Raw genomic sequence first — 24,230 nt, 5'->3', positions numbered from 1 at the left:
ATGAAACTATAGACAATTTCACATTTATTCACTAGTCACAAATATTTATTTAGCACCTATTATGTGCCAGGCTCTGGAGATATAGTCATGAATAAAACTAAGATTCTACTCACACCCATTCCAATGTGTGGGTTTTTTCTCCATCACCAAGCAATTCTCCAACACCAGCTGGGTGTCCTACAATTCAACTGAATTCTAATACTATCTACCTGGTAATAGTGTCAGATCCCACAGGTAACAGCTCAATCCTACAACACTTTCCCCCGCCGCCCCCCCCAACTCCCCTTCAGACACCAATTGCAAGTGCAGGTTGTCTCCTGTGCTTCTGACTTACTAGCTATTGATTGGAGGCTCCAACGACCCCCTCCTGGGGTTCAATTAATTTGCTAGAACAGCTCACAGAACTCAGAGAAACATTTTACTTACTAGATTACCAGTTTATTATAAAAGGATATAACTCAGGAACAGCCAGATGAAAGAGAAGCATAGGGCAAGGTATGGAGAAATGGCATGGAGCTTCCATGCCCTCTCTAGGCGCACCACTCTCCCCACATCTCCACATGTTCACCAACCCAGAAGCTCTCTGAAAACCATCCTTTTGGTATTTTATGGAGGCTTCACTATATAGGCACAATTGACTAAATCGTTGACCATTGATTCAGCCTCTATCCCCTCTCTCATCCCCAGAGGTCAGGGGTGGGGGTGAGGACTGAAAGTTCCAACACTCTAATCACATGGTTGGTTCTCCTGGCACCCAGCCCCCATCATTAGGTGCAGTCCAAAAGTCACCTCATTCATATAACAAAAGATAGTATTATTGCTCTCATCACTTAAGAAATTCCAAGAGTTTTAGGACCTCTGAGCTAGAAATGGGGATGAAGTCCAAATATGTTTCTTATTATAAATCACAATATCACAAAAACAAAAAATATATATGCCCTCATAAAACATATATACTATGAGAGAAAGAGAGGGAAAGGAACAAGATAAATCAAGGATGCCTCCTAAATTTTTGAGTAACCAGGTGGTTGATGGTACATTTATTGAACTAGGAGAAGTGCTACATTGGGGAGGAGGGCAGGAATTAAGAGTTTGATGCGGACATGTGACGTTGGAAGTGGCTTTTAGACATCCAAGGGAAGATTTCAGGTAGGCAGAAGGAATTAGGGGTCTGAAGTTCAGGGGAGAGGTAGGGGCTGGAGATATAGATTTGTAAGCCATTGTCATATAAATCATATTTAAAGCCATGAGACCAAATGAGATCATTTAGAGAAAAATTTCAAAAAGAAAAGGCCCAAGGCCAAACCCATGAGTATTCCAACATTTGGAAGTGGAACAGAGGAAGAGTATTCAGTAAAGGAAATAGAGGAGTAGTCTTAGTGACGTGGGAGAAACTACCTTTTGTGAGATGTTCTAGAAACCAAGATAAGGAAGTATTTCAGCTTTGTTGAATGCTGTTGAGGTCAAATATGGTGAGGACAGAGAGAGTCTCTTTAATGATTCAACTGGAATTTCACTGATAACTTGACAAGAGTAGTTTCAGGACAGTAGTCAGTGTCAAGAAACCAATTAAAGTTGACTGAAGAGAGAATTGGACGTGAGAAAATGTAGGCAGCAACAAGAAGCAACCCTTCAGAAAAATTTTCTATGAAGGAAAGCTAGGAAACGGAGCAATTGCTCAAGTGGGCTATAGGTCAAGAAAGGATTTTTTAAAGATGAGATATAAAAATATGTCTTTATGAGATTGAAAATGCCAGCAAAGTCAATGGCTACTAGCATCAAGTGGGCTCTTAATTGCCAGGCAATACTACTACATTTCCTTAATCCATTCACTCTCCCATATTCCTAAATAACATTAGAATGTCAAATGCCATTGATTATAAAATACATTATTATTTTATGTACTAGTAAGAAAGAAAAAAATGTTGCCAATTAAACTACGGCATGCCATCATTTGCAAGATAGCAATTACACAGATGTTGAAATAGGAAAAAATTGTGTATTAGAATCAATGTAATACAGTATTTATCTTTTCTCTTCTCAAGCCTTGAATACCTTCTCCTTATCTTCACTTTCAGCTTCCCATTTCACTGAGAAAATAGAAGCACACAGAAGAGGCCATCCTCATTCTCCCACCACCAAATCTGTCCACCTATCTACATCTGTACCTGTAAACTCTGCCTCTCCTTTTACTTCAATGGATGAATTGTTCATACTCTTATCTAGAACAGAGCCTTCCAATTGTGTACTGGATTCCATTCCTTCTCTCAAGGACTTTTCCTCCTGCAACTGTCCTGTCTCTCCTGCATTGTCAATTTCCCCCTCTCTCCTGTATCATTTTAATTAGGGTACAAACATACTGTAATCTCTTCCATCTTTAAAAAAAAAATTCTGGACCCAAAATCCATATGCAACAGCAGCATTATTTTTCTGCTCAACTTAAAAAAGCAAAACTTCTTAAAAGTATTGTCTATACTTGCTTTTTCCACTTCCTCTCCTCCCATTCTTTCACCCCACTCTTATCAAACTCTTATCAGACCTCCAAGACTGCCAAAATGGCATGTTTCAACAACCTCCACATTGCTAAATCCAATGGTCAATTCTTAGTTCTCATCCTTCTTGACCTATAGGCACCATTTAACACAGTGGATCACTTCCTACTTGAAATATTTTCTTCCCTTGATTGTGCACATCCAAACGTTCCTACTTTTCCATTTACCTCACGGATTATTACTTCTCAGTCTTTGTTGGGTCCTCTTCATCTCCCTGACCTAAGCTAGTGCACTGCTAGAAGAAATCGAACTGAGTAAGCGTAAATTATTCTCTTAGCATACTGCTGACTTAGATTTGCTAGTATTAAAAATTCCGATGTCTATTTTTTTTTTAACGAAAACGATATAACCACCTCCCTTTTAAAAAGGAGCGTGCGCTCTCAGCGCAGCCCCGGAGACACCATCCCAGGAATCTCTCCGCAAAGACGCCTTCCGGAAACGAGCTCCACAAGCCTTATGGGGAATGTAGTCTCCGATGGATGGCCTGCACCGCAGGGGAGGCTGGGAACTCTGGGTGGGCAATTACTTCCGCACACGCGCAGTGGGGCAGTAACCGGTATTCTGTAATCTTCGAACCAGCGCTCCGTGAAGTGAGAGCAGGGATTGCTCCCCGAGCCTCTCTGGGAGATCCCTGTAACCTGATCTCGGGCTTAGAGCCGGAGCTGGGAGCCTGGCGGTAAAAGGTTCGCAGGTATGACTGTGGGACTCCGAGGACGTAAGGGAAGGGCGGGGAGAAAGAGCAGGACAGGTTTATTGGCTTACCCAACTGAAGATAAAACTTCACAACCCCCACGTGCGATGACTTCGTGTTTGGGTGTGTGGGTCCTGTCCAATTCAGGAGTAGTTCAGAGAAAGCAAGAGCACAGCTCCGACTGCCGCTCAGTGGGTTCCAGATCCCAGGTGGGGTTGGGGCAGACTCAGTTTGCATCCCTGCCGTTGTAGGTAAAGGTGACTCTGTAGGAGTCTGTGCATCAAACTGTACCTTTCGTGGTTACAAGAGCACCGTTGGCCCTACCAGACTGCCACAGGAAATATTAAACCAATTCAAGCGATCTAGAAAGCATTTCTAGAGAAACTGCTATGCACTCTGCTTAGGGCATTCTCACAACAATCATCTGAAGTAAATGTTATCTCCGAATTTCATCTTGTTTTGCAAGACAGCACCCTGCAAAAAATAGAGTTGGATTTATTCTCCTTTTGAAATATTTGAGCAATGAATGCTGCATAAATTTCAATTTGTCTTTTTTTTTTTTTGGAGTCTCTTGGTAAACCTGCAGATCTTTCAGGGGAGAATGTGTAAATAAAGCTGTGAGTCCCTCTTGCACATTTTAGCCTTTCTAGGGCCCCAACAGTGCTGGTTGGAATTTCAAAAAGCCCAGACTGGGCTCATTGGAGATGATGAGTTCCCAGAGAGAGAGAGAAACGGATTTGGAGGCTAAACTGAAGGCTCCAGCTTAAAAAAAAAAAAAAAATTGTTCCTGGGTCCCTGGATCCAGCCTTCTCAAGAAAGCCCAACCTAATTTGAGATCTCTTACCCCAGCTTCAGAGCAGAGACCAGAGAAAAACAGGAAGGAATGACTTCCAGAGATACTGAGCTTGAGAGACCAGGCTTTTAGTTAGTCTTTTAACTCATTCACTATTATTTTCTTCAGCTAAATTTCTGGGAGGGAAAAAAAATGTCACTGGTTCAAAGGTTAATGACTTGCTGTTAGACCAGTAGGACAGAAATGTACAACATCCGTATCTAAACTCCATATATTCATAACAGAATCACAATTAAGAGATTGGTGCTTATAAAATATGGACTTTTCTGACTTGTTGGAAATGTCATTCTCCCACTAGGTGGCATTTTATGAGGCTGCAATGTGGGTGATTCTGTTCTGCGAGAGCAGGGTTCTACATTGCAGTCCTGGTTTTTAATATCTTTCTGTTTTCTTTCCCATTTCTACTTTCATAGATCTCTGTGCAAGAGCTTCACAAAATGATCAACTTCCAGGTAAGACATCCTTTTATTCAGTCATTTAAATCTCTGAAAAATCCACATAAAAGGGAAATGTATAGTCAGGGAAAACGTAGATTGAATAAATCAGATCCAAAAGGGAATTTAGCAAATTGATAAGTTGATATCCATGTCATAAGGTGTACACATAGTTGGAATAAATTTGAGCTGCGTATGTGTAGCCAATCTTTTTGGCAATCATAGAAAGTCGATAGCCAACAAGTTAAAGTAATGGCATTGTCCATGAGGATAAAGCAAAACAATTCCCCAGATAAGTAAAGTTTTTCCTGCCACACTTCTCTGAAGAAAATGTCTTATAATGAGTTTTCATAGAGATAGTGTTAGAATAACATTCACAGCAACAACCCTGTGATAAATATAACATCAGATTTCCTATAACTTTCTTAGAGTGGTCCCTAGAGTCAGCAGAGAACATAATGCCAAGCAGCACTATATGAACTCAATTTGTAAGTCCAGGTACATAGACTTTTAAATGTTCATCCATAAGTAAACCCTGTATCTTTTACAGAGTCTCCAGCTAGTCTTGAGCATTTCCTTTTCCATGTGAATTTTAAAATCAGCTTGTCAAGGTCCATAAAAGAGTATGTTAGGTATTTTTATTGTGATTGCATTACACTTTTAGATTAATTTGGAGAGAATTCATAACTTCAATAATGAGTCCTCCATTTATTCAGTTATTCTTATAGGACCTTCATTACATTTTTATAGGTTTATTATTGTAATTCTTGAACCTTTCTTGTAATGTTTGTTCTTACATATGGTTTAAGTTGATATTGACAATGGGACAGATCTTTTTTCATTATATTTTTTAATTGGCTATTCTGGTATATAGGAAAGTATGAATTTATCTATTTGACTTTATATCAACTTACAGAACTCTTATTAAGTCCAAGAGTTTTTTAGTTGATTCTAGATTTTCTTTATTTTTTTTTTAATTTGGTGTGTAAGATTGGCCCTGAGCTAGCATCTGTTGCCAGTCTTCCTCTTTTTGCTTAATGAAGATTGTCCCTGAGCTAACATCTGTGCCAGTCTTCCTCTATTTTGTATGTGGGACGCCGCCACAGCATGGCTTGATATGAGCAGTGTGTAGGTCTGTGCCCGGGATCTGAACCTGTGAACCCCGGGCCGCTGAAGTGGAGCACACGAACTTAACCACCATGCCTCTGGGCTGGCCCCAATTCTCGATTTTCTAGGTAGAGAGTCATATACTCTTCAAATGGAATTTTGTCCCTTATTGCCCAATACGTAAGTCTCCATTTTTTTTTCTTGTCTTATTGCAATGGACAGGACTTCTAGTAACTATAATTTTGAATGTAATTGCTAGCCAGAATCTTTTTTGTTCCAATTTTAATGGGAATACTTCCAGTGCTTCACTGTTTCCTCTTGTATTTTGGTATATAATTGTTTTTTGGTTTTGTTTTTAATCAAGTTAAGCATATTTAGCTTGTGAAGATTGTTTTCATAAATTAAAGTTTTTTTCTCATATCCTTTTTTTTATAGCTGTCAATAAAATCCTATGTTTTGTCTTCTTTAACATAGCAGTTTAGAGAATTTCTAATACATTTCCCAATATTGAACTATCTGTGCATTCCTGGGATAAACCCTACCTAGTCTCTTAACTTTTTAAAGGGCCACATAGTCAATATTTTAGGCTTGAAGACTATACAGCCTCTGTGGCAACTACTCAACTGAAGTAAATGAATGGGTGTAACTATGTTCCAGTGACATTGTATTTACAAAAACAGGAGGTCAGCCCATGGGTTGTAGTTTGCTGTCCCCTGCTCTATATGGTCTTAACTGTCTCTTTGTGATAGACATGTAACCACATGCTTTTTCAATTTCAGTTTAAACAAACATGGTTTTGGCTTTATGGTTGAGAGGATATATGTTATCATGTAAAAAAAAAACATATCTTCCTATTTTATTATGGTTATGTGAGTCTGGCATATTAACCTTATAGCCCTTGTAACATCTTACTGTACTTATGTGTTTACTTTGTAGTGTCTAATAGATTGTAAGATCTCTGAGGCAGTATTAATTTTATTATTTTTGTATCACTAGTACAGTATCTGGTAGTTTCTCATTAAATATTTTATGAGTGAATGAATGAACATATAAGCAGTATTTTAAAATAATATTGAGATATAATTCACATATTACAAATCAACACATTTAAAGTATATACAATTCAGTGGTTTTTAGTATATTCACCAAATTTTGAAACCATCACCACTATCAATTTCAGAACATTTCCATTACCCTCAAAAGAAAACACCATACCTGTTAGTAGTCACTCCCCATTCCTCCCCTCCCCAGCCCTAATTTACTTTCTGTTTCTATGGATTTGCCTATTCTGAACATTTTATGGAACCATACAATATGTAATCTTTTGTAACTGACTTCTTTCACCCAGCACAGTATTTTCAAGGCTCATCTATGTTGTAGATTCCTTTTTATTGCCAAATAATATTGCATCATATGGATATACCTCATTTTGTTTATCTGTTCATCTGATGATGGATACCCATATTGTTTCCACTTTTTGGCTATTAAGAATAATTCTGCTATGAACATTTGTGTACAGGTTTCTTTTGTGAACGTATGTTTTCAATTCTCTTGTGTATATACCTAGGAGGAATTGCTGGGTCATATGGTAACTCTACGTTTAACATTTTGAGAAACTGCCAAACTGTTTTCCATGGTTGCTGCACCATTTTACAATCCCACCAGCAATGTATGAGAATTCCATTTTCTCCACATCCCTGTCAACACATGTCATTGTCTGTCTTTGATTTTAGCCATCCTAGTGGGTGTGAAGTGATAACCTCATTGTGGTTTTGATTTGCATTTGACTAATGACTAATGCTCTTGAATATATTTTCATGTGCTTATGGACCATATATGTCTTTGGAGAAATGTCTATTCAAATCCTTTGCCCATTTTTAAATTGAGTTGTCTTTTTATTGTTGTGTTGTAAGATTTCTTTTTACATTCTACGTGCAAATCTCTTTTCAGATATATGATTTGCAAATATTTCCTCCCATTCTGTGGATTGTCTTTTCACTTTCTTGATGGTGTTCATTGAAGCACAAAATTTTTAAGTTTTGATGAATTCCAATTTATCTATTTTTTGTTTTGTTACTTATACTTTTTCTGTCATGTCTAAGAAACCACTGCCTAATCCAAGGTCACAAAGATTTACTCCTATGTTTCCGTCTAAGAATTTTATAGTTTTAGCTCTTACATTTAGGTCTCCGATCCATTTTGAGTTCATTTTTATATATGATGTGAGGGGTGTAGGGGAGGGGGAGTCCAACTTCATTCTTTTGCATGTGGATATCCAGTTGTCCCAACACCATTTGTTAAAAAGACTATTCTTTCTCTTATTGAATTGTCTTGGCATTAGTTGAATATTTTTAATAAGATTTTTGTTTCTGTGACAAAGTATATTTCTGAATCAAGTGTACAGTAGTTATCATATGTAACTTTCTGAAAACTCAGCAGTGAACATGATATGATCATAAGAAGCTGCTGTGATTCTCTTGCAAGTCCCCAAATGATACACACTTTAGTTTGAAGATAAATGTGCTGTTACAGGGATCAGTGACATTCCAGGATGTGGCTGTGGACTTCACCCCAGAGGAGTGGCAGCTGCTTGACTGTGATCAGAGAACCTTGTATTGGGATGTGATGTTGGAGAACTTTAGAAACCTCATCTCAGTGGGTAAGGACAGTGGGTGGTAACTTTTCAGTGTAACTCAGAATGTGTTAATAGTGCCCTTCCTTTAAGACTTGTGCAAGCTGTGACCATTCTGAAGCAATAATAAGTCTGGTCCTGAATTTTAGGGGTCAGAGATTGGTCTGATCCCTTTAGGGATCAGATGGTCTGTTTATGCTTCTACTTCCCAAATGGAGGAGAAGGGTCTTTTCTGTTCTAAGGCCCATTTGTCATCCGTTACAGGCCCTGAGACTCAAGGAGGCAGACCTGAATTGTGAGGTAGTTGGTTGTCCCTGGCACTTTGTCTCCAGTTCTGTGTTGTTTCCCATGAACAGGGAGTCCAGTTACCGAAACAAAAGTGATCTTCAAGGTGGAGCAAGGACAAGAGCCGTGGGTGCTGAAGGGAGAGAACTCACACTGGAGCTGTCCACGTGAGTGAGAAAACCAGGTAGACAGGAGTCTTTGGAATTGAGATCCCAGGTGGTCAGAGAGAGACAGGCACCTTTGAAGACTTTTCAGGAAGCACCTCTTAAAAGCCACACACCTTTGGAAGTGACTGGGTCCACTTGACATAGCATCATCATGTCCCCAAATGAGACCTTCACTTTCACTCTCCCCACACAGCTGCTCTTTCTCTCTGCTCAGCTCTCGTGTGGAGGGATGTCCCTCTCCTCTCTACTCTGGCTCCTTGCACTGCCTGTTTCATCTAGATCCTTGCCTTGTTCTCTTAATTCCTAAAATCCTCATTCTTCCCTCCTCCACATGATCTTTTCCATACAGTTAGTCCGTATAATGTAATCACATTGTGTGGATTTGAAGTCTTACTCCACCAGTCACTGTCTAACCTAATTATTTTGTAGCACAGCTTTCTTTATTACATGCAAAACCCTTCAAATAGTTGGCAGATAGTAAGCGTTCAGCATTTGTTAGTTTTTATTTCAAAACGTTTAGTAACATTATGTTCTTCCTAATTATTTTCCTTTCTGTTTTAAACTCATTCCTTTTCTTGTATCATATACCCTACCTGTGTACCCCACCTTGCTCATCTTTAGCCTCACTGCTGACTTGGGGAATCTACTTTCTAGTGCATCTTTCTGCTTCACTTGGTAATAATTCTCCAACTTTATTTGGGTTGGTTCCTTGCTAATCTGCCCTCACCCTTTCTTCTTGCTTATTCATCTTTTGCTTCTTGCCTTCTCTTCCATCTTCTGAACTTCTCTCCACAGTAACTCCCTCAGAAACTTCATCCCTGTAAAGACTAAAGTTATTTGTTTTATGCCATCTCTAGCATCTTTGCCTCACCAACTTTCCATTCCCATAATTTTACCCCACTTGGCCTTATTCTCTGTTTTCTCATGGTAACCAATTTTTAATATTCTTCAACCTTCACCTTTATCTTTACATTACAATAAAGGATAATAACTGGCCTGCTGCTTTGCAATCTGAAAATCACTGTGGTAAGCAATTTGGTTGTTTTTCTCTCAAGAGTTTCTCCTTAAATATTATTGTGACTTATTGCCTATGATTTCAACTATTGTTTATCTCAGACTGATTCAAAATAAGATTTTCCATTTCCACAGAGCCCATAAAAGAAGTATGTTTTAAATGATTAAGACACCAATTAAGTGTACTTTAGATTCCCTGGGACCCGAGCTTCTACTGACATAAACCAAATGAATTTTAACTCCTGATATGGTGTCTAGGCTGTTTATTTTCCTATATTGCCATTTCTGTTTCCTGGTTTATCTTAGATGTTCCTGCAAGATTTATCCAAATTATTTCATTTTTCTTGTCACTCTCCTGACAAATAAACATAAGTTATTCCTTTATAACCTGTATTGTGAAATTTAAATGGCTTTTAAGGCCCTCTTTAATGTGATCCCATTTTGTTTATCCAGAATTGTCCATCTTGTCCCTATTCCATGGCAATTTGGCTCTTTTAGTGTCCTCTGTACACAGTTTTCTTCTCTTCATCAGTCCTTTTGTTTCTGGTGTGCTCCACCTAACTAAAATCAGCGTGCTATTAAGCCTGGATTCAGTTTTCTCTTCTTTCATGGTAACTCCAGCCTAAATTAATCTGTACCTTCTTTGAATTCCCATCCCAACTCTACTATGGCTCCATCATAAAAACTTGACATATACTATCTTATATTTTTTTAAGCCTTATGGCTTTTAAGGCATGTTTTCTCATGATAACACTTGGAAGAGAAAGCCCTATATCATTTTTTCCTTTATACTATTGCTGAGCACATAATGGGCATTCAATGAACATTTCGTTAATTCATTGTTGTAAAGTCAGCCATTGTGGGGGATGCTTCTTATTCTTTCATTCAACAAAGCTTCTTAATGTCTCCTGAGAAGGATTCAAAGAAAGCAAAGAAAAAAGAAATCCATTACCATTTTTCAGACATGTAAATTGTAGTTGAAAAGGCAAAACATAGCCATATAAAATATTTTAAAATTTGACAAGTGCAGCACATTTGTTCAATGCACAATAACATTGTAGTTTTGTTCTAGTTAATTGTCAAAATGAATGGTTTAGGCAGCAGTGGTGACTATCTTAGAAGTTCAGAGAAAATGGAACTTAAAGTATGCAAAGATTGGAGGAGTCTTTTTTGAGATCATGGAACAATGGCTCCTCCCTAACGAATATCTAAGTACTAGATAGGATGAGAGAGGATGAGGGAGGGAAAGTTAAGGTGGGGAAGGAACATGACAAAAAGATTGCAGTTATTTACTCTAGAATCTTTGGAACAGAAGGTATTTGTTGAGGACTAGTGGAATGCATGCTTAGACACCATGAATAAATTCATTATATTGCATAACTTTGTTCACCAGGCTGATTACCCTGGATTTTTCAGTTGGTTGTCATTGGTAGAGGTATGACAGGATGCTGTTTCCCATTGGTTGAAGTAGAGAGGAAAGAAGACAGAATCCGAATCCTCATACTTGGAACCACTCTATAAAGAAATGTATACTGATGGCTGTGTAGCTCACTACTCAGTCCAGCTCCACAGAAGAGGATAAGGCATGGAGCAAGAGGCTGGGGTGTTGTACTAACACTCCACATGGAAGGAAACTCAGGAGTAGGGAATTATAACCTCCTCTCCCTAATTTCTTTATTTTTTTTTTTTTATGGAGCAATGGATTTGGGATTTATAGGATTTTGAAGATAGTGAAAAAATGTGACTTCAAGAGCAAAGCAGCTTTCTGGGGACTAGTTTGTTAGGCAGATTGAAAGAGGATGTAAAAACAGTACTTATCAAATACAAATATGACAGATAGTTGTTATATATAGAAACCCAGCTAGAATAAAAATGATAGCAAGCAGCCAGAATCTGTGCCTGGGCTAAGGATGACTTGCCTTTGAATGACCTGCTGGACAGTTGTGTGCCTGGGCTTACAAGTCCATGTAAAAATGAATCCAAGCTGTAGTAGAGTTGGAGCCCTGTCTACAGATACGTTTCAGCTCTGGTTTTGAGGGGGTTAGAGGGCTGGAGATATAAGAATGCTCCTGAAGGGAACTGACATTGTGCCAGGTGATTAAGAGGAAAAAGAGATGTGAATGAGGGAAACAGGGAGCTATGCTGCCAGGGTAATCTAGGAATTAGGTTGTGAGACCTCTGATTCTGATCTGTCTCCTCAAAATCTAGTCTGTCCTGTGATATTTTCCCTCAATTCCCTTGTCTCTTGTTCCCCTGGTTACCCTATCCCTTAATCAGATCTCCATGGGCTCTAATGGGCTCTCTTTATTCTATGAGCTAGCCATGCACCCTTGTTGAGCAACCTTTTGACTTCCTTTGTACCCTACTCACTGTATCTTGTGCCTATTTTACTGTCTTTCCGCAGGTCACAAGTTAAGCCATCTGTTCTCATTATTGCCATGTATCTGCTCCCATTCCCTCTTTAATGCTTTTATTCTTAAAGCTTAGGAGCAAGGCAAATACAGGATTTGTTTCAAAATGAGAGAATAGATTTGAAATCATATAAGTTTCTTTCTATAACATGTTGATGGAAAAAATTAACTAGGAATATTTTTTTGTACTCCTTTTTAGAGGCTGACTGCCCATGTGTTGATGAATCAGAGAAGCACCAGGAAAGCAAAGACAATTTTTTGAATTCAGTTTTGTTCACGTTCACTAAAATTCTGACTATGGAGAGACTCCATGGTTATAATATGATCACAAGTCTTAATCCTACAAGAAAAAAATCATATAAATGTAAATCATATGGGAAGAGCTTGCAACCTACTTTAGACTTACTTAATTATAATAGAAGTTATACTGGAGAAAACTCTTATGAATGCAATGAATGTGGGAAAGCCTTCAAAAAGAAGTTTCATTTCATTAGGCATGAAAAAAATCATACAAGAAAAAAACCCTTTGAGTGCAATGACTGTGGGAAAGCCTATAGCAGGAAGGCACACCTTACAACTCATCAGAAAATTCATAATGGAGAGAGACCCTTTGTGTGCAGTGATTGTGGGAAAGCGTTTATGCATAAAGCACAACTGGTGGTCCATCAGAGACTTCACACTGGAGAGAAACCTTATGAATGCAGTCAGTGTGGGAAATCATTCACTTGGAACTCTTCCTTTACTCAACATGTGAAATCTCATACACTCGAGAACTCATTTGAATGTAAGGAATGTGGGAAAACCTTCAGGTACAGTTCATCCCTTTATAAACATTCTAGATTTCACACAGGAGAGAAACCCTACCGATGTATTGTATGTGGCAAAGCCTTTGGCAACACATCTGTGCTTGTTACACATCAGAGAATTCATACAGGAGAGAAACCTTATGGATGTATTGAATGTGGCAAAGCCTTCATCAAGAAGTCTCATCTCCTTAGACATCAGATAACTCATACAGGAGAAAAGCCTTATGAATGTAACAAATGTGGGAAAGCATTTTCCCAGAAGTCAAATCTTATCGTACATCAGAAAATTCATACATAATACTCACTTTATGAATTTGAAAAAGCCTTAAATATTACTTAAATCTTATTAAATAGCAGATAATTCATGGTGAGAAGAAATCCATCAATTTGAATGAATTTGGAAGAGTAGATCCCCATAAAAAATAATCAATGCCAATCATGTTCTGGAATTGATAAAGTTTTCACAGAAAAGATGACAGAAAACATTGAATTATAAATAATAGAGCGTAGAGCTTGGAAAGTAAGCATAACTTAATCAAGGAATCAATACATTTACCATCTCTGATTTTTTATTTTTATAATAAATTATACAAGTGTGAGTATAAAATATGTTTATACATTATATCTATTAAGTTTCTGCAGTAAATATCACCATTTTTTTCTTCCAATCCTAACAATACTATGCAAGTGAAAAAATGGTTAAATATATTGTATGATATATTTCAGTAATATTTTCATCCATTTGCTGGCACTTTTAGTGGGCATGGCAGTGTTACTGAATCTGAGAGTCTCGTCTTTATAAAACTCATTATAAAAATGTTTTCCTATGTATGTAAACACCAAAACAAAAAATTTAACAAGATGCCAATTGAGAGGGGAAAAGCAGTTGTATTCTGTATTACAGTAAGTATTTGTTGAGGAAAAGAAGTATTTAAATAAGTATGTAAATAAAACATTTGCACTCAGATATTCCTGTTTTTCATTGGTGTATCTACATAAGATGTAAGCATAGCTCAAGTAGTATTTAACTGGGGTATCATCTGTATTTGATTTTAGTAAAGTGGTGTCATGATACTTTGCAACTTTCAGAGAGCAAGTTTTTGAGTCTGGTTTTTGGGTTTTTTTGGTAAGTAATTGATACAGGTTTAGCTTCTGGGGTGCCTGGAATTTTCCATATGACAGCATAGGCAGCATTAATCGAGTTGCAAAGAGCAAGTTTTTCTGCTTAGCAACTTCACTTTGGGGTATGACACTTTTTTAAGTTCTCCCTTAAAAGGATGAACCATCCATTATTTAAGCTCAAGTTTTTATTGCTGTCTGCAATATTCCTTCATAATGTCAAAAAATCTTTATGCCTTTTCTTGAGTGATGACAAAACAGCTTGAACCTAAATTCAGGAATCAAGCCTCTTCCTTTCAGCTTTAAGCTCAGTTACAACTATGTTGCATTGCTTTTCCTTCATTAGCCATTTTTTGAAGAGTAATGTTGAGTAATGATTATAAATAAATGATAGTGCTTTTTTGAACAAGCACACTAGAACTTAAGGATCTAAATTAAATCTTGTCTGCTGACAAAGAGTCTTTGCTTGACCAAACTTTAGTCAGACTCCTCAGGCTTCTCCTGGGCCCATGTGTGCACCTCCCTGTAAAATTTAGTTTTAGCAAGAATCCTGCTAATTCACTCTAACCAGAACCCCCACTCTGGATAGCTGATCAGTTCCTTCAGGTGACGTGTGATCACCCTGGCTTGTTTTCAGCAAGAATTCCATTAGGTTGATTTAGCCAGAACCTTTCTTACCCCTGATGTTTCCTTTAGTAATTTTCCATCCCTTCCCCCCACCCTGCTCCTTGGCTATACATTCCCACTTGCCCATGCTGTATTTGGAGTTGAGCCCAATCTATCTCCCCGACTAAAATCCCATTGCAGTGGTCCCTATACCTATTGTGATGGTCCTGAATAAAGTCAGTCTTGCTATCTTCAACAAGGAGGCTACATGCTACTTTCACTTCTGCAATCATTCCAACAGTTTCTGGAACCTTCTTGCTTTTGGAATTGTCTTCAGAATCAGTTTGCCAGCTACCCAGGAAATTCTTCAGGTATTTATAGTCACAGGACTTGCAATTTTTGTGTGTGTGTGTGAGGAAGATTAGCCCTGAGCTAACATCTGTTGCCAATCCTCCTCTTTTTGCTGAGGAAGATTGGCCCTGGGCTAACATCCATTTCCATCTTCCTCTACTTTTTCTTTTTTTGTGTGAGGAAGATCAGCCCTGAGCTAACATCCATGCCAATCTTCCTCTTTTTGCTGAGGAAGACTGGCCCTGGGCTAACATCTGTGCCTATCTTCCTCTATTTTATATGGGACACCACCACAGCATGGCTTGACAAGCGGTGTGTCGGTGCGCGCCCAGGATCCGAACCTGCAAACCCCGGGCTGCCCGTGGTGGAGCACATGCACCTAACCGCTACACTACCAGGCCAGCCCAGGACTTGTATTTTTTTCAGGTCAACAGTTTTCTCTCATTTCCTACATAAAATCCTCATTTTTCCCTACTTAGTGGTTACCATTCCCATCCTATCTTCCCTTCCCATGCCCATGCCTCTCATCTGAGAAGCTCCAAACTACTTAAGACTACAGAAAGAGGAAACATTTTAGGAGGGAGTTGGGGGCTCCACTGTTGCCAGCATGATGTGAGGTCCCCTTGAAAGAGCAGCCATGTAGGTCAAGGTGGCAAGAAGTGTGCAATGGTCTGCTCTAGGAATAAGGAAATAGAACAAGGAAGTTTGTTACAAACAAACAAACACAGAGATATGGAGACCAGATTGGTGCTTCCCAGAGGAGAAGGGGGCAGGATGAAGGTGAAAGGGACACATTTGTACAGTGACAGAGGGCAACTAGACTTGTTGTGGTGAACATGATGCGTTCTATACAGAAATTGAAATATGTATACCTGAAATTTATATAATGTTATAAACCAATGTGACCTCAAAAAAATAATAATAAATAAACAAGTGAGTTTTAATTGTAATATATCAGGAAGCATGTAATCTGGGTTCCACAAATTAATTTGTTCCTTTCCTTAAATGAAAGAAGGAATACGGTAGAATAAGTTAAAATATATTTCCACTACTGGACAAATATAAACTGCCACCTGGAGAGCTTTCATCGCTGACCTCATTGTCTTCTTAGGCTGCAAAAGATTTTGGCAAGAAGAAAACCAAAACTATGCTCAGCTCCATCCAAACATCTCGGATTCCCAGAACTCCCTAGTCTATTTGTGCTCTGTGCTGAAACAGCTGTGCACAATCTAAGTGAGAAATCCTCCAATTTTTCCAACCTCTAAGAGTTTGTCATAAATTGAGATATTCTTTCTTTTTTTTTACTCTATAAAAAGATCACTCAAAAATGCCCTCTTTCTCTTTTTTTTACACATAGATGGTAGAGTGGCATTTCCCCCCCAAGGAAACTGTTCATTTTTTCTGATTACATCATATATGCTAATTTTTAAGAATCAAATACAAAAAGTATAATGAAAAGAAACAGAAGAAGTGGAAAAGGGAGAACTGTGTTTGGAGTCCTTGTGTTGTTCTCAAAAAGGACAGAAAGTTTAGGCCTTATAAGACGTAAAAAAATTTAAGGGTAACTAGAAAAGCATAGAAATAGAATGTGTAACATAAATCTGAAGAGAGGAATAATGAAAACTCAATAAACCCAACAGAGGGCAGGAAAGGAGAAAGTTGCAGGAAAAAGGTATGATAAATAGAAAGCAAAAATAATGGCAGAAATACATAAAAGCATATCAATAGTAACATTAACTGCAAATGAGTTAAACTTCACCTATGACGAGAAATAAACAATGACCTGTTATAATGTTTTTAGAAGCACTTGAATCTTTTTATAATTTCCTTTGCAAACTAAAAGCATCTGATTTCCAGTGAGTTAGAGCGGACCACTGCTCACTTGTTGCCACCTTGACCTATGCAGCTGCTCTTGCAAGTGGATCTCCCACTATACACGCAACACTGGAGCCCTCCACACACTTCTTGTTGTCTTAAGTACAGTTTGCAGTTTCTCAGATGAGGGACAGGAGCAGGGGAGAGAAATTACAGTACCAATATTGTATGTTTTATGTACTCTGTTCAAAGTTATTTAAATTGCTTCATTTCTTTGCATGTTTGTTACTGATTTAATACACAGGTTCTTTTTTTTCTGTTTGTATTTGATTTTACAGTTTTGGTTTTTTCTTTTTAGGTAATTAATTTTTAACTTTAGATTATGAAAAAGTTCAAACATTCACAAAAGTGGAGAGAACAGTATAATGAATTCCCATCATATCTCCTACTTCAACAATCAGCAATTCAAGGCCAATCTTATTTCTTCTATCTCCTTTCCTAGTATCCACTCACTCTCAAATTATTTTTTAAGTGAATCCCAGACACTAGATCATTTCATTCACAATACTTCAGCACCTATCTCTAAAAGTTAAGGATTCATTTTAAAGCGCATGACCACAATAGCATTATCTCTACAAACAACATTTATTAAAATAATGCAATATAAATATTGAAACGGTATTTGAATTCTTCTTATTTATTTTTTCTAATTTATTTATTTACTTGTTGCTGAGGAAGATTCGCCCTGAGCTAACATCTGTGCCAATCTTCCTCTATTTTGTACATGGGTCACTGCCACAGCATGGCTGATGAGTGGTGTGGGTCCGTGCCTGGGATCTGAACCCATGAACCCAGGCCGCCAAAGTGGAGCACACTGAACTTAACCACTATGCCACAGGGCTGGCCCCTCTAATTTATTTTTAAACAAATATTTCCAAGGTTCAAAAATCAAAACTATATTTCCTCCATCCCATTACCACCCACCCTATAGATAATCACTTTCATTAATTTCTGATTTATTCTTCTAGGTTCTTTCTGCCAAACACACACACACATACGTATACATATATGTTATTAGTATATATTCTTTCTCCTTTTTTCTTATATAAAAGGTAGCATACTATATATAATCTTTTGCACCTTGCTTGGTTTTTTTTTCGCTTAATGTCTGTATCAATCAAGGTCCAATCAGGAGACAGAAACCACACAGGGAAAGTTTAATATAAGATTTTTTAACTGCAGTCATGCATCCCTTAACAACTGGGGTACATTCTCAGAAATGCATCATTAGGCAATTTCATCATTGTGCAAACGTCATAGAGTGTACTTACACAAACCTAGATAGTATAGCCTACTATACGCCTAGCCTATATGGCACTAATCTTATGGGACCACCATTGTATATGCGATCTGTCCTTGACCAAAACGTCATTATGCAGTGAGGGACTGTATAATGGAATTGGAATAACAAGGGACTGGCTGATAAGACATAAAGAGAACTCTAAAGAATACAGAAATAACAGGTATAAGGACAAGCCACTATCTCTAGGGCTCAGATAGAGTGTCTGAAGGAAGAGCACTCTCCTAGCTTGTGCTGAGCTCCAGGCCTTGGTGGTAAGACCTCAGCTGTGGCTCACTGGATGGCAGAGACGTTGCAGGGGTGGGGGTGGCAGTGAGCTATTTATTGGGAGGTGGATCACAGAAGAAATGTGCTAAAAAAGAACTGCTATGGGAGGCCAGGGGCAGCTGCTAGCCGAGGGGTGCTGCTGGCCACCACGCACAGCAGAAGCCAGGCACAGCAGGAGGTGCAAACGCTGCAGGAGCTACAGGTGCTTTGCTATGACACCAGCCGAGGGGGACACTGGGGCTCATTTACTGCTTTTCATTCCCTGAGATAAACCAAGAGAGCTGCTGAGGAAAAAAAAACTGAATAAAACTCAGTCTTGCAGCAAGGATCAAATCAAGGTTATGGCTGACACATACATTATTAAAACTTCTCAACAGCTTAAGATTTCTCAGAGAAAATACCCAATTAATGTTATGATGCTCATAAATACCTTCAACGAGTAAAATATCTGGAGGTGGGAAGCCAAGACTAAATACAGGTGTGCTTCTCCCCTCAAAGCCTCAAAGTACTTGAATTAAGATGAGAAAGAGAGAGAGGCCTGGGGCCAAGAAAGAAGATAAATGTAGTAAATATAAAAAGTATATCCAGAAAAGAGCTGTGGGTGTGGCTATAGACACCTGGGGCTGACTGGAATCACAAGGGTAGAAGTCTTTGAGACAATTGTACTACCTGAACTATAAGAGACTGCAACTATTCAAGACTTTAAACAGCTCTGGGAGCCCCAATTGTCCACAAGCAGAAAATGGGCTAAGAAAGCTGCACAGGGGGCATATTCTCCAAAGCCTTTTTTAGATGGGGTTGAGGATAATGGAAAAGGAAGAAATTCCCAGAGAGGGAGCCAAGGGCTATGGAGAATAATGGACAAGGAGAACCAAGACCTACACAAGGATCATTTCTCACCACAAGGGAGTGCTGTATTCAGAGTTAAAATGGACTTACTGTGTCTTCCATTTTTCACCTTTCATAATGGGAGTGTATGTTGTGGTCATTCTGTCTCTGTTTTGCCCTATTCCAAATCAAGTTGTGTGAGCTACAGAAAATTTGGCCATTTAGTTCACAGATCTTCAGATCAAGAGGAGCCACACCTGGACTTGATGAAAAGACTACCACGTATCACCCTCTTATTTATACACTACTGTGCATTACCTAGAAATCCTGAACTTAGGAGTTTGATACTGTGACGGAATGGGACTTTTGGGTTTCTCCATTGGGAAGGTGACTGTATTTTGCCATCAGGAGGGAGCATGAGTTGAATATTTGGTGACAAGTGGTTGTTAATGCATTCACCAAATATTTCTAACTCTCTACCTTCTAGGCACTTGGTAGGATAGAATTTCCTGGTTTCTTTGTGTTTGGATGATGCCAAGGGATTAGTTCTGGCCCATTAATTAGTAAATAAAGCTGACGTGTTACTCCCAGTCATAGAATTTAATTGCTAATGCAAGACCCCTCAAAGCTCGATTTTCCCTCTGGCACAGCAACTGACAACATTCAAGATGGTGACTTTTCTTCCAGCTGCATCTTGAGTGACTACAAGGGACAGAGCCCCATGCTGTATTGCAATGGATGTGTAGCAAGTGCTAGAAATAAATCTTTGCTGTTTTAAGCCACTGAGATTTGGGGGTTCTGATAATTAAACTGTTGACCATGACTCCACTCAATCAATTCTAACGAACTCAATTCAATTTAATTACTCAATCCATTCTAAAGCCTGAAGACCCTTTTAATATCAGGAATGCATCTAAAAACAATCCTTCTCACAAACGTAATTTCTCTAGAAAAAGTTTTGTCTCCAACAGATTTTCTTTTACAAATTCTGATTTACTACAACAAAGTATTGCCTCTGGAATAACTCTGCTTCAATCACCTTACATCATTTTGTCACTGTTATGGGCTGACTTGTGTCTCCTCTAAAATTCATACGTTCAAGCCCTAACCCCCAGTACCTCAGAATGTAGCCATATTTGGAGATAAGGTCTTTAAATAGGTAATTAAGTTAAAATAAGGTCTGTAGGGTGGGCCCTAATCCAATCTGACTAGTGTCCTTATCAGAAGAGGAAATTTGGACATGACATGCACACAGAGGAAAGACCATGACAGGAGACAGCAAGAAGGAGACTGTTTGCAAGCCAAGGAGAGAGCCTCAGAAGAAACCACAGCTGTCAAAACCTTGGACTTCCAGCCTCTAGAACTGTGAGAAAATAAAGTTCTACTGTTGAAGCCACCTGGTCTGTGGTATTTTGTTATTGATGCTGGCCCTGATATCGGTTCCCTTCCATTAAACCCAGCATATATGCGGTTAAAACCAAAAGCACTCATCCTCTTTCCCTGCTTCTCTAAGTTACATTCATATGTAAATATCGTTTTTTTAAACATTCCTATCCCTGAACTTCACAAGGCAAATAGAAGTTACAAATTGTTAGAGCCCAGGTGGCCTCATGCTAACATTTTGTAACTTGGCTAGTTACAAGTCCTTTGTTTTGGTTTTTTGTGTGTGTGTGTGAGGATGTTAGCCCTGAGCTAACATCCAATGCCAATCCTCCTCTTTTTTGCTGAGGAAGATTGGCCCTGGGCTAACATCCGTGCCCAGCTTCCTCCACTTTATATGGGATGCTGCCACAGCATGGCTTGACAAGCAGTGTATCGGTGCACGCCCAGGATCTGAACCTGCGAACCCCAGGCCACCAAAGAGAAGCGTGTGCACGTAACCACTGCGCCACCAGGCCGGCCCCAGTTACAGGTCCCTTGAAGTTTTGTTACAGGGAAACTGATATCCAGAGAATATCAAGAAGCTAATGCTTCTCAGACCTCAACTCCTTGGCTTTCTTGCACCAGAATCTACCATCCACTACGGAGACAGACAACCAAGGACACCCACCTTTGATTCCCTTATCTCGCCATCCTCATCAGCAGCCTCACAAGGCCAAAAGCAGGCTAGTGGGAAAGCGCCAACCAGCAAGGCCACAGGCTTCCCCTCCCTAAAAGCAGTCACATTCCTCACATTTAAAACCCTTGCCTCCCATCTTTCAGGGAGACCGGACAAATTTGAGAGCCCTCGTCTCCCGGCTGATGTCACCAGAAATAAAAACTCTTTCCTTGCCATAAGCCTGGCATTCCAGTTTTATTTGGCCCCTCTTGTGTGGCGCGTAAAGAACCTGGGTATGACCCGGTAACATGGCAGCCCTAGCAAAAGAATACACTCACTCTATTAAATATTTAAATTCCTGGGTGGGTGTCAGCCTAGAGTGGATAACATGTTCACCCCTTGGCAGGAGAGCAGGAAAACTTGATTTACATTACCACCAAGATCTCATGTAACAGGGACATCTAGCCCCACCAAAGAAAAACAGGGTCTGTTACCAAAAGAAGGAAGAAGTGGGGCTGAGCAGATGTCCACTAACATTTCACCCCTTTGAACATGGACATTCTGTTACATAACCACAGTTAAATTATCAAAATCAAAAAATTTACCACTGATATAATACTATTACCTAATCTGTTATCCACAAAATTCCTCAATTGTCTCAATAATGTTCTTTTTAAAATAAAATTTTAATTTTGGGAAAATTTTAGATTTACCAAAAAGTTTCAAAGATAGTATAGAGAGTTCCCATATACCCCTCACCTATTTCCCCTAATGTTAACGTCTTATGTTACCAGAGTACAACTAAGAAACCCATATTGGTGCATCACTATTAACTAAACTCCAGCATTTATTCATATTTCACTAGTTTTTCCATGAATGTCCTTTTTCTGTTCTAGGACCCAATCCAAGATATGACATTGCATTTAAACCAATAATGTTCTTTTTAATAAATTTTTTTTCCAGTCAGGATCCAAACCAGGATTACCTGCTATATTTAGTTGTCATATTTTTTAGACTCCTTTAATCTGGAACAATTCCTCAGCCTTTCAACTTCTTTCACGACATTGATATCTTTGAAGAGTACAGGCCAGTTATTTTGTAGAATGCCCCTCAGTTTTGTTTGGTCTGATGTTTCCTCATAATTAGATTCAAGTCACGCATTTTTGGCAAGTATATCACAGAAGTGATACTGTTCTCAGAATTTCATGTGAGGAGACACAGTGTCGACTTGTCTCATTATTGGTGATTTTAACTTTGATCACTTGGTTAAGGTGGCATCCACCAGTCTTCTCCATTGTAAAATTACCATTCTTCCCTTTGTAATTAAGTAATTAGCAGGGGAAATAATATCCTGTTTTTCATCAAATTTTCACTAGAATGCTTGTTTTAACTCTAAATCTGTTAATCTATAGGTTTCCTTCCATCTTTTTTTTTTTTCCTTCTTGAAAATTTTTTGCCAAAGAAACCAGTTCTTTGTCTTATTGAAATTCCCCCAATCTAGACTTTTCAGGCCATGGTCTCTTCAACCCACCCCAAATAGGCTTTTCCCCATACCACTCCACTGAAACTGTTCTTGTCAAGGTCACCAATAAATTCTAATTGCCACACCCAATAATAAATTGTCAGTCTTAATTATCAAGAGTTTTGGACACACTGTATCACTCCCTTCTCCGACACACTTTTTTCACTTGGCTTACAGGATCCACACTCGCCTCGTTCTCCTCCTAGTTCTCTGATTTTCCTTTCAGTCTCTTTGCTGATTTCTTCTCATCTTTATAACCTTTTAACTTGGAAATATACCAGGGCTCACTCCTCAGACATCTTCTCTCTCTATACTCCCTTCATTGGTAACCTCATCTGTCTGATGGTTTTAAAATCTATATAACGATAACTCCCACATTTATTTCCTGTAGACGTCTTCTTCGAACTCAAGAATATTTGCCCAACTTCACCACTTGGATGTCTGTAATAGCATCTCAAACTCAACATGTTCAAACCTGAGGTCCTGATCTCCCTCTCTCTCTCTAGATGTGCTCCTCCAGCAGTGTTCTCCATCTCAGCTGATGGCAATTCCATCCTTTCACTTGCTCAGACCCCAAACTTGGGAATCATCCTTGAGTCCCCTTTTTCTCTCATACCTTACATACAGTCTGCAATAAATCCCATAGACTCTCCCTTCAAATTAGACTTTGAATTCAATTACTTCTCACTACCTCTTCTGCTATGATTTGGTCCAAGCCACCATCATCTCACTTCTTGATTATTCTCATAACGTCCTAACTGGTTGTACCCTTGCTCCCCTCTAGTTTTTTCTCCACACAGCAGCCACAGTGATCTTATTAAAACTTGAGATCATGCCACTCCTCTGCTCAAAATTCTTTTGGCTTCTATTTTCTCTCAGAGGAAAAGCCAGTCCTTACATTGATTGCAAGGCCCTCCACAGTCTGGGCCCTCACCCCTCCTTACCTCTCTGTTACTCTCCCATCTCCAAGCACATGGCCCTCCTTGCTGTTCTTTAAATATATTTGGTACTTTCTGCCTCAGGTCTTTGTTCTAGCTGTTTCCTCTACCTAAAACTCTTTTTCATCTGGCATGAGTTTGCAACTTCATTTCCTTCAGGTCACTTCCTTCCTTTCTTCCTTGAGGCCTTCCTTGACTACTCTATTTAAAATTGCAACCCTCCACTACTTCCTATCCTCTTTCATTGTGCTGTTTTTCTCCATAGCACTTATTAGTATCTAATAAAATAGAACATTAGCTCCATGAGGGCAGGTATTTTTGTCTGCTTTGTTCATTACTGCACATCTAGAACAATGCCTGGAAATAAGTATCCATATGCCAGCTACAGAAAAGGCTATTGGTGGAAGAATGACCTTTCAAACCTTTCCATGTTC

General features: G+C 38.9%; 1 protein-coding gene and 1 long non-coding RNA gene across 3 annotated transcripts in view; one reads left to right on the top strand and one right to left on the bottom strand.

The window, feature by feature from the left end:
• Positions 1-3,099: 3,099 nt before the first annotated feature.
• LOC101387972 (uncharacterized) lies at positions 3,100-17,164 on the top strand. Of its 2 annotated transcripts, XM_004426025.3 has the most exons (5): positions 3,100-3,243; positions 4,510-4,548; positions 8,170-8,296; positions 8,626-8,721; positions 12,346-17,164. In XM_004426025.3, exons 2-5 carry the CDS (start codon positions 4,534-4,536, stop codon positions 13,248-13,250), a joined length of 1,143 nt encoding a protein of 380 aa, XP_004426082.1. In that variant the 5' UTR covers positions 3,100-3,243; positions 4,510-4,533; the 3' UTR covers positions 13,251-17,164. The 2 variants fall into 2 exon arrangements, with proteins under 2 accessions (XP_004426082.1, XP_087302325.1); XM_087446199.1 differs by lacking the exon at positions 8,626-8,721.
• Positions 8,712-24,230, bottom strand: part of LOC147914083 (uncharacterized) — a 34,016-nt gene continuing 18,497 nt past the window's right edge. The window contains exon 4 of the long non-coding RNA XR_015555784.1: positions 8,712-10,643. This is a non-coding gene — a long non-coding RNA (uncharacterized LOC147914083). The remainder of the gene's footprint in view (positions 10,644-24,230) is intronic.

This window comes from Ceratotherium simum, chromosome 22 (genome assembly GCF_057802395.1).
Source record: "Ceratotherium simum simum isolate JZ-2026a chromosome 22, ASM5780239v1, whole genome shotgun sequence".
NCBI lineage: Eukaryota > Metazoa > Chordata > Mammalia > Perissodactyla > Rhinocerotidae > Ceratotherium > Ceratotherium simum.
Note: the sequence above shows the minus strand (reverse complement) of the source record. Positions and strands in the feature narration are given on the sequence as shown.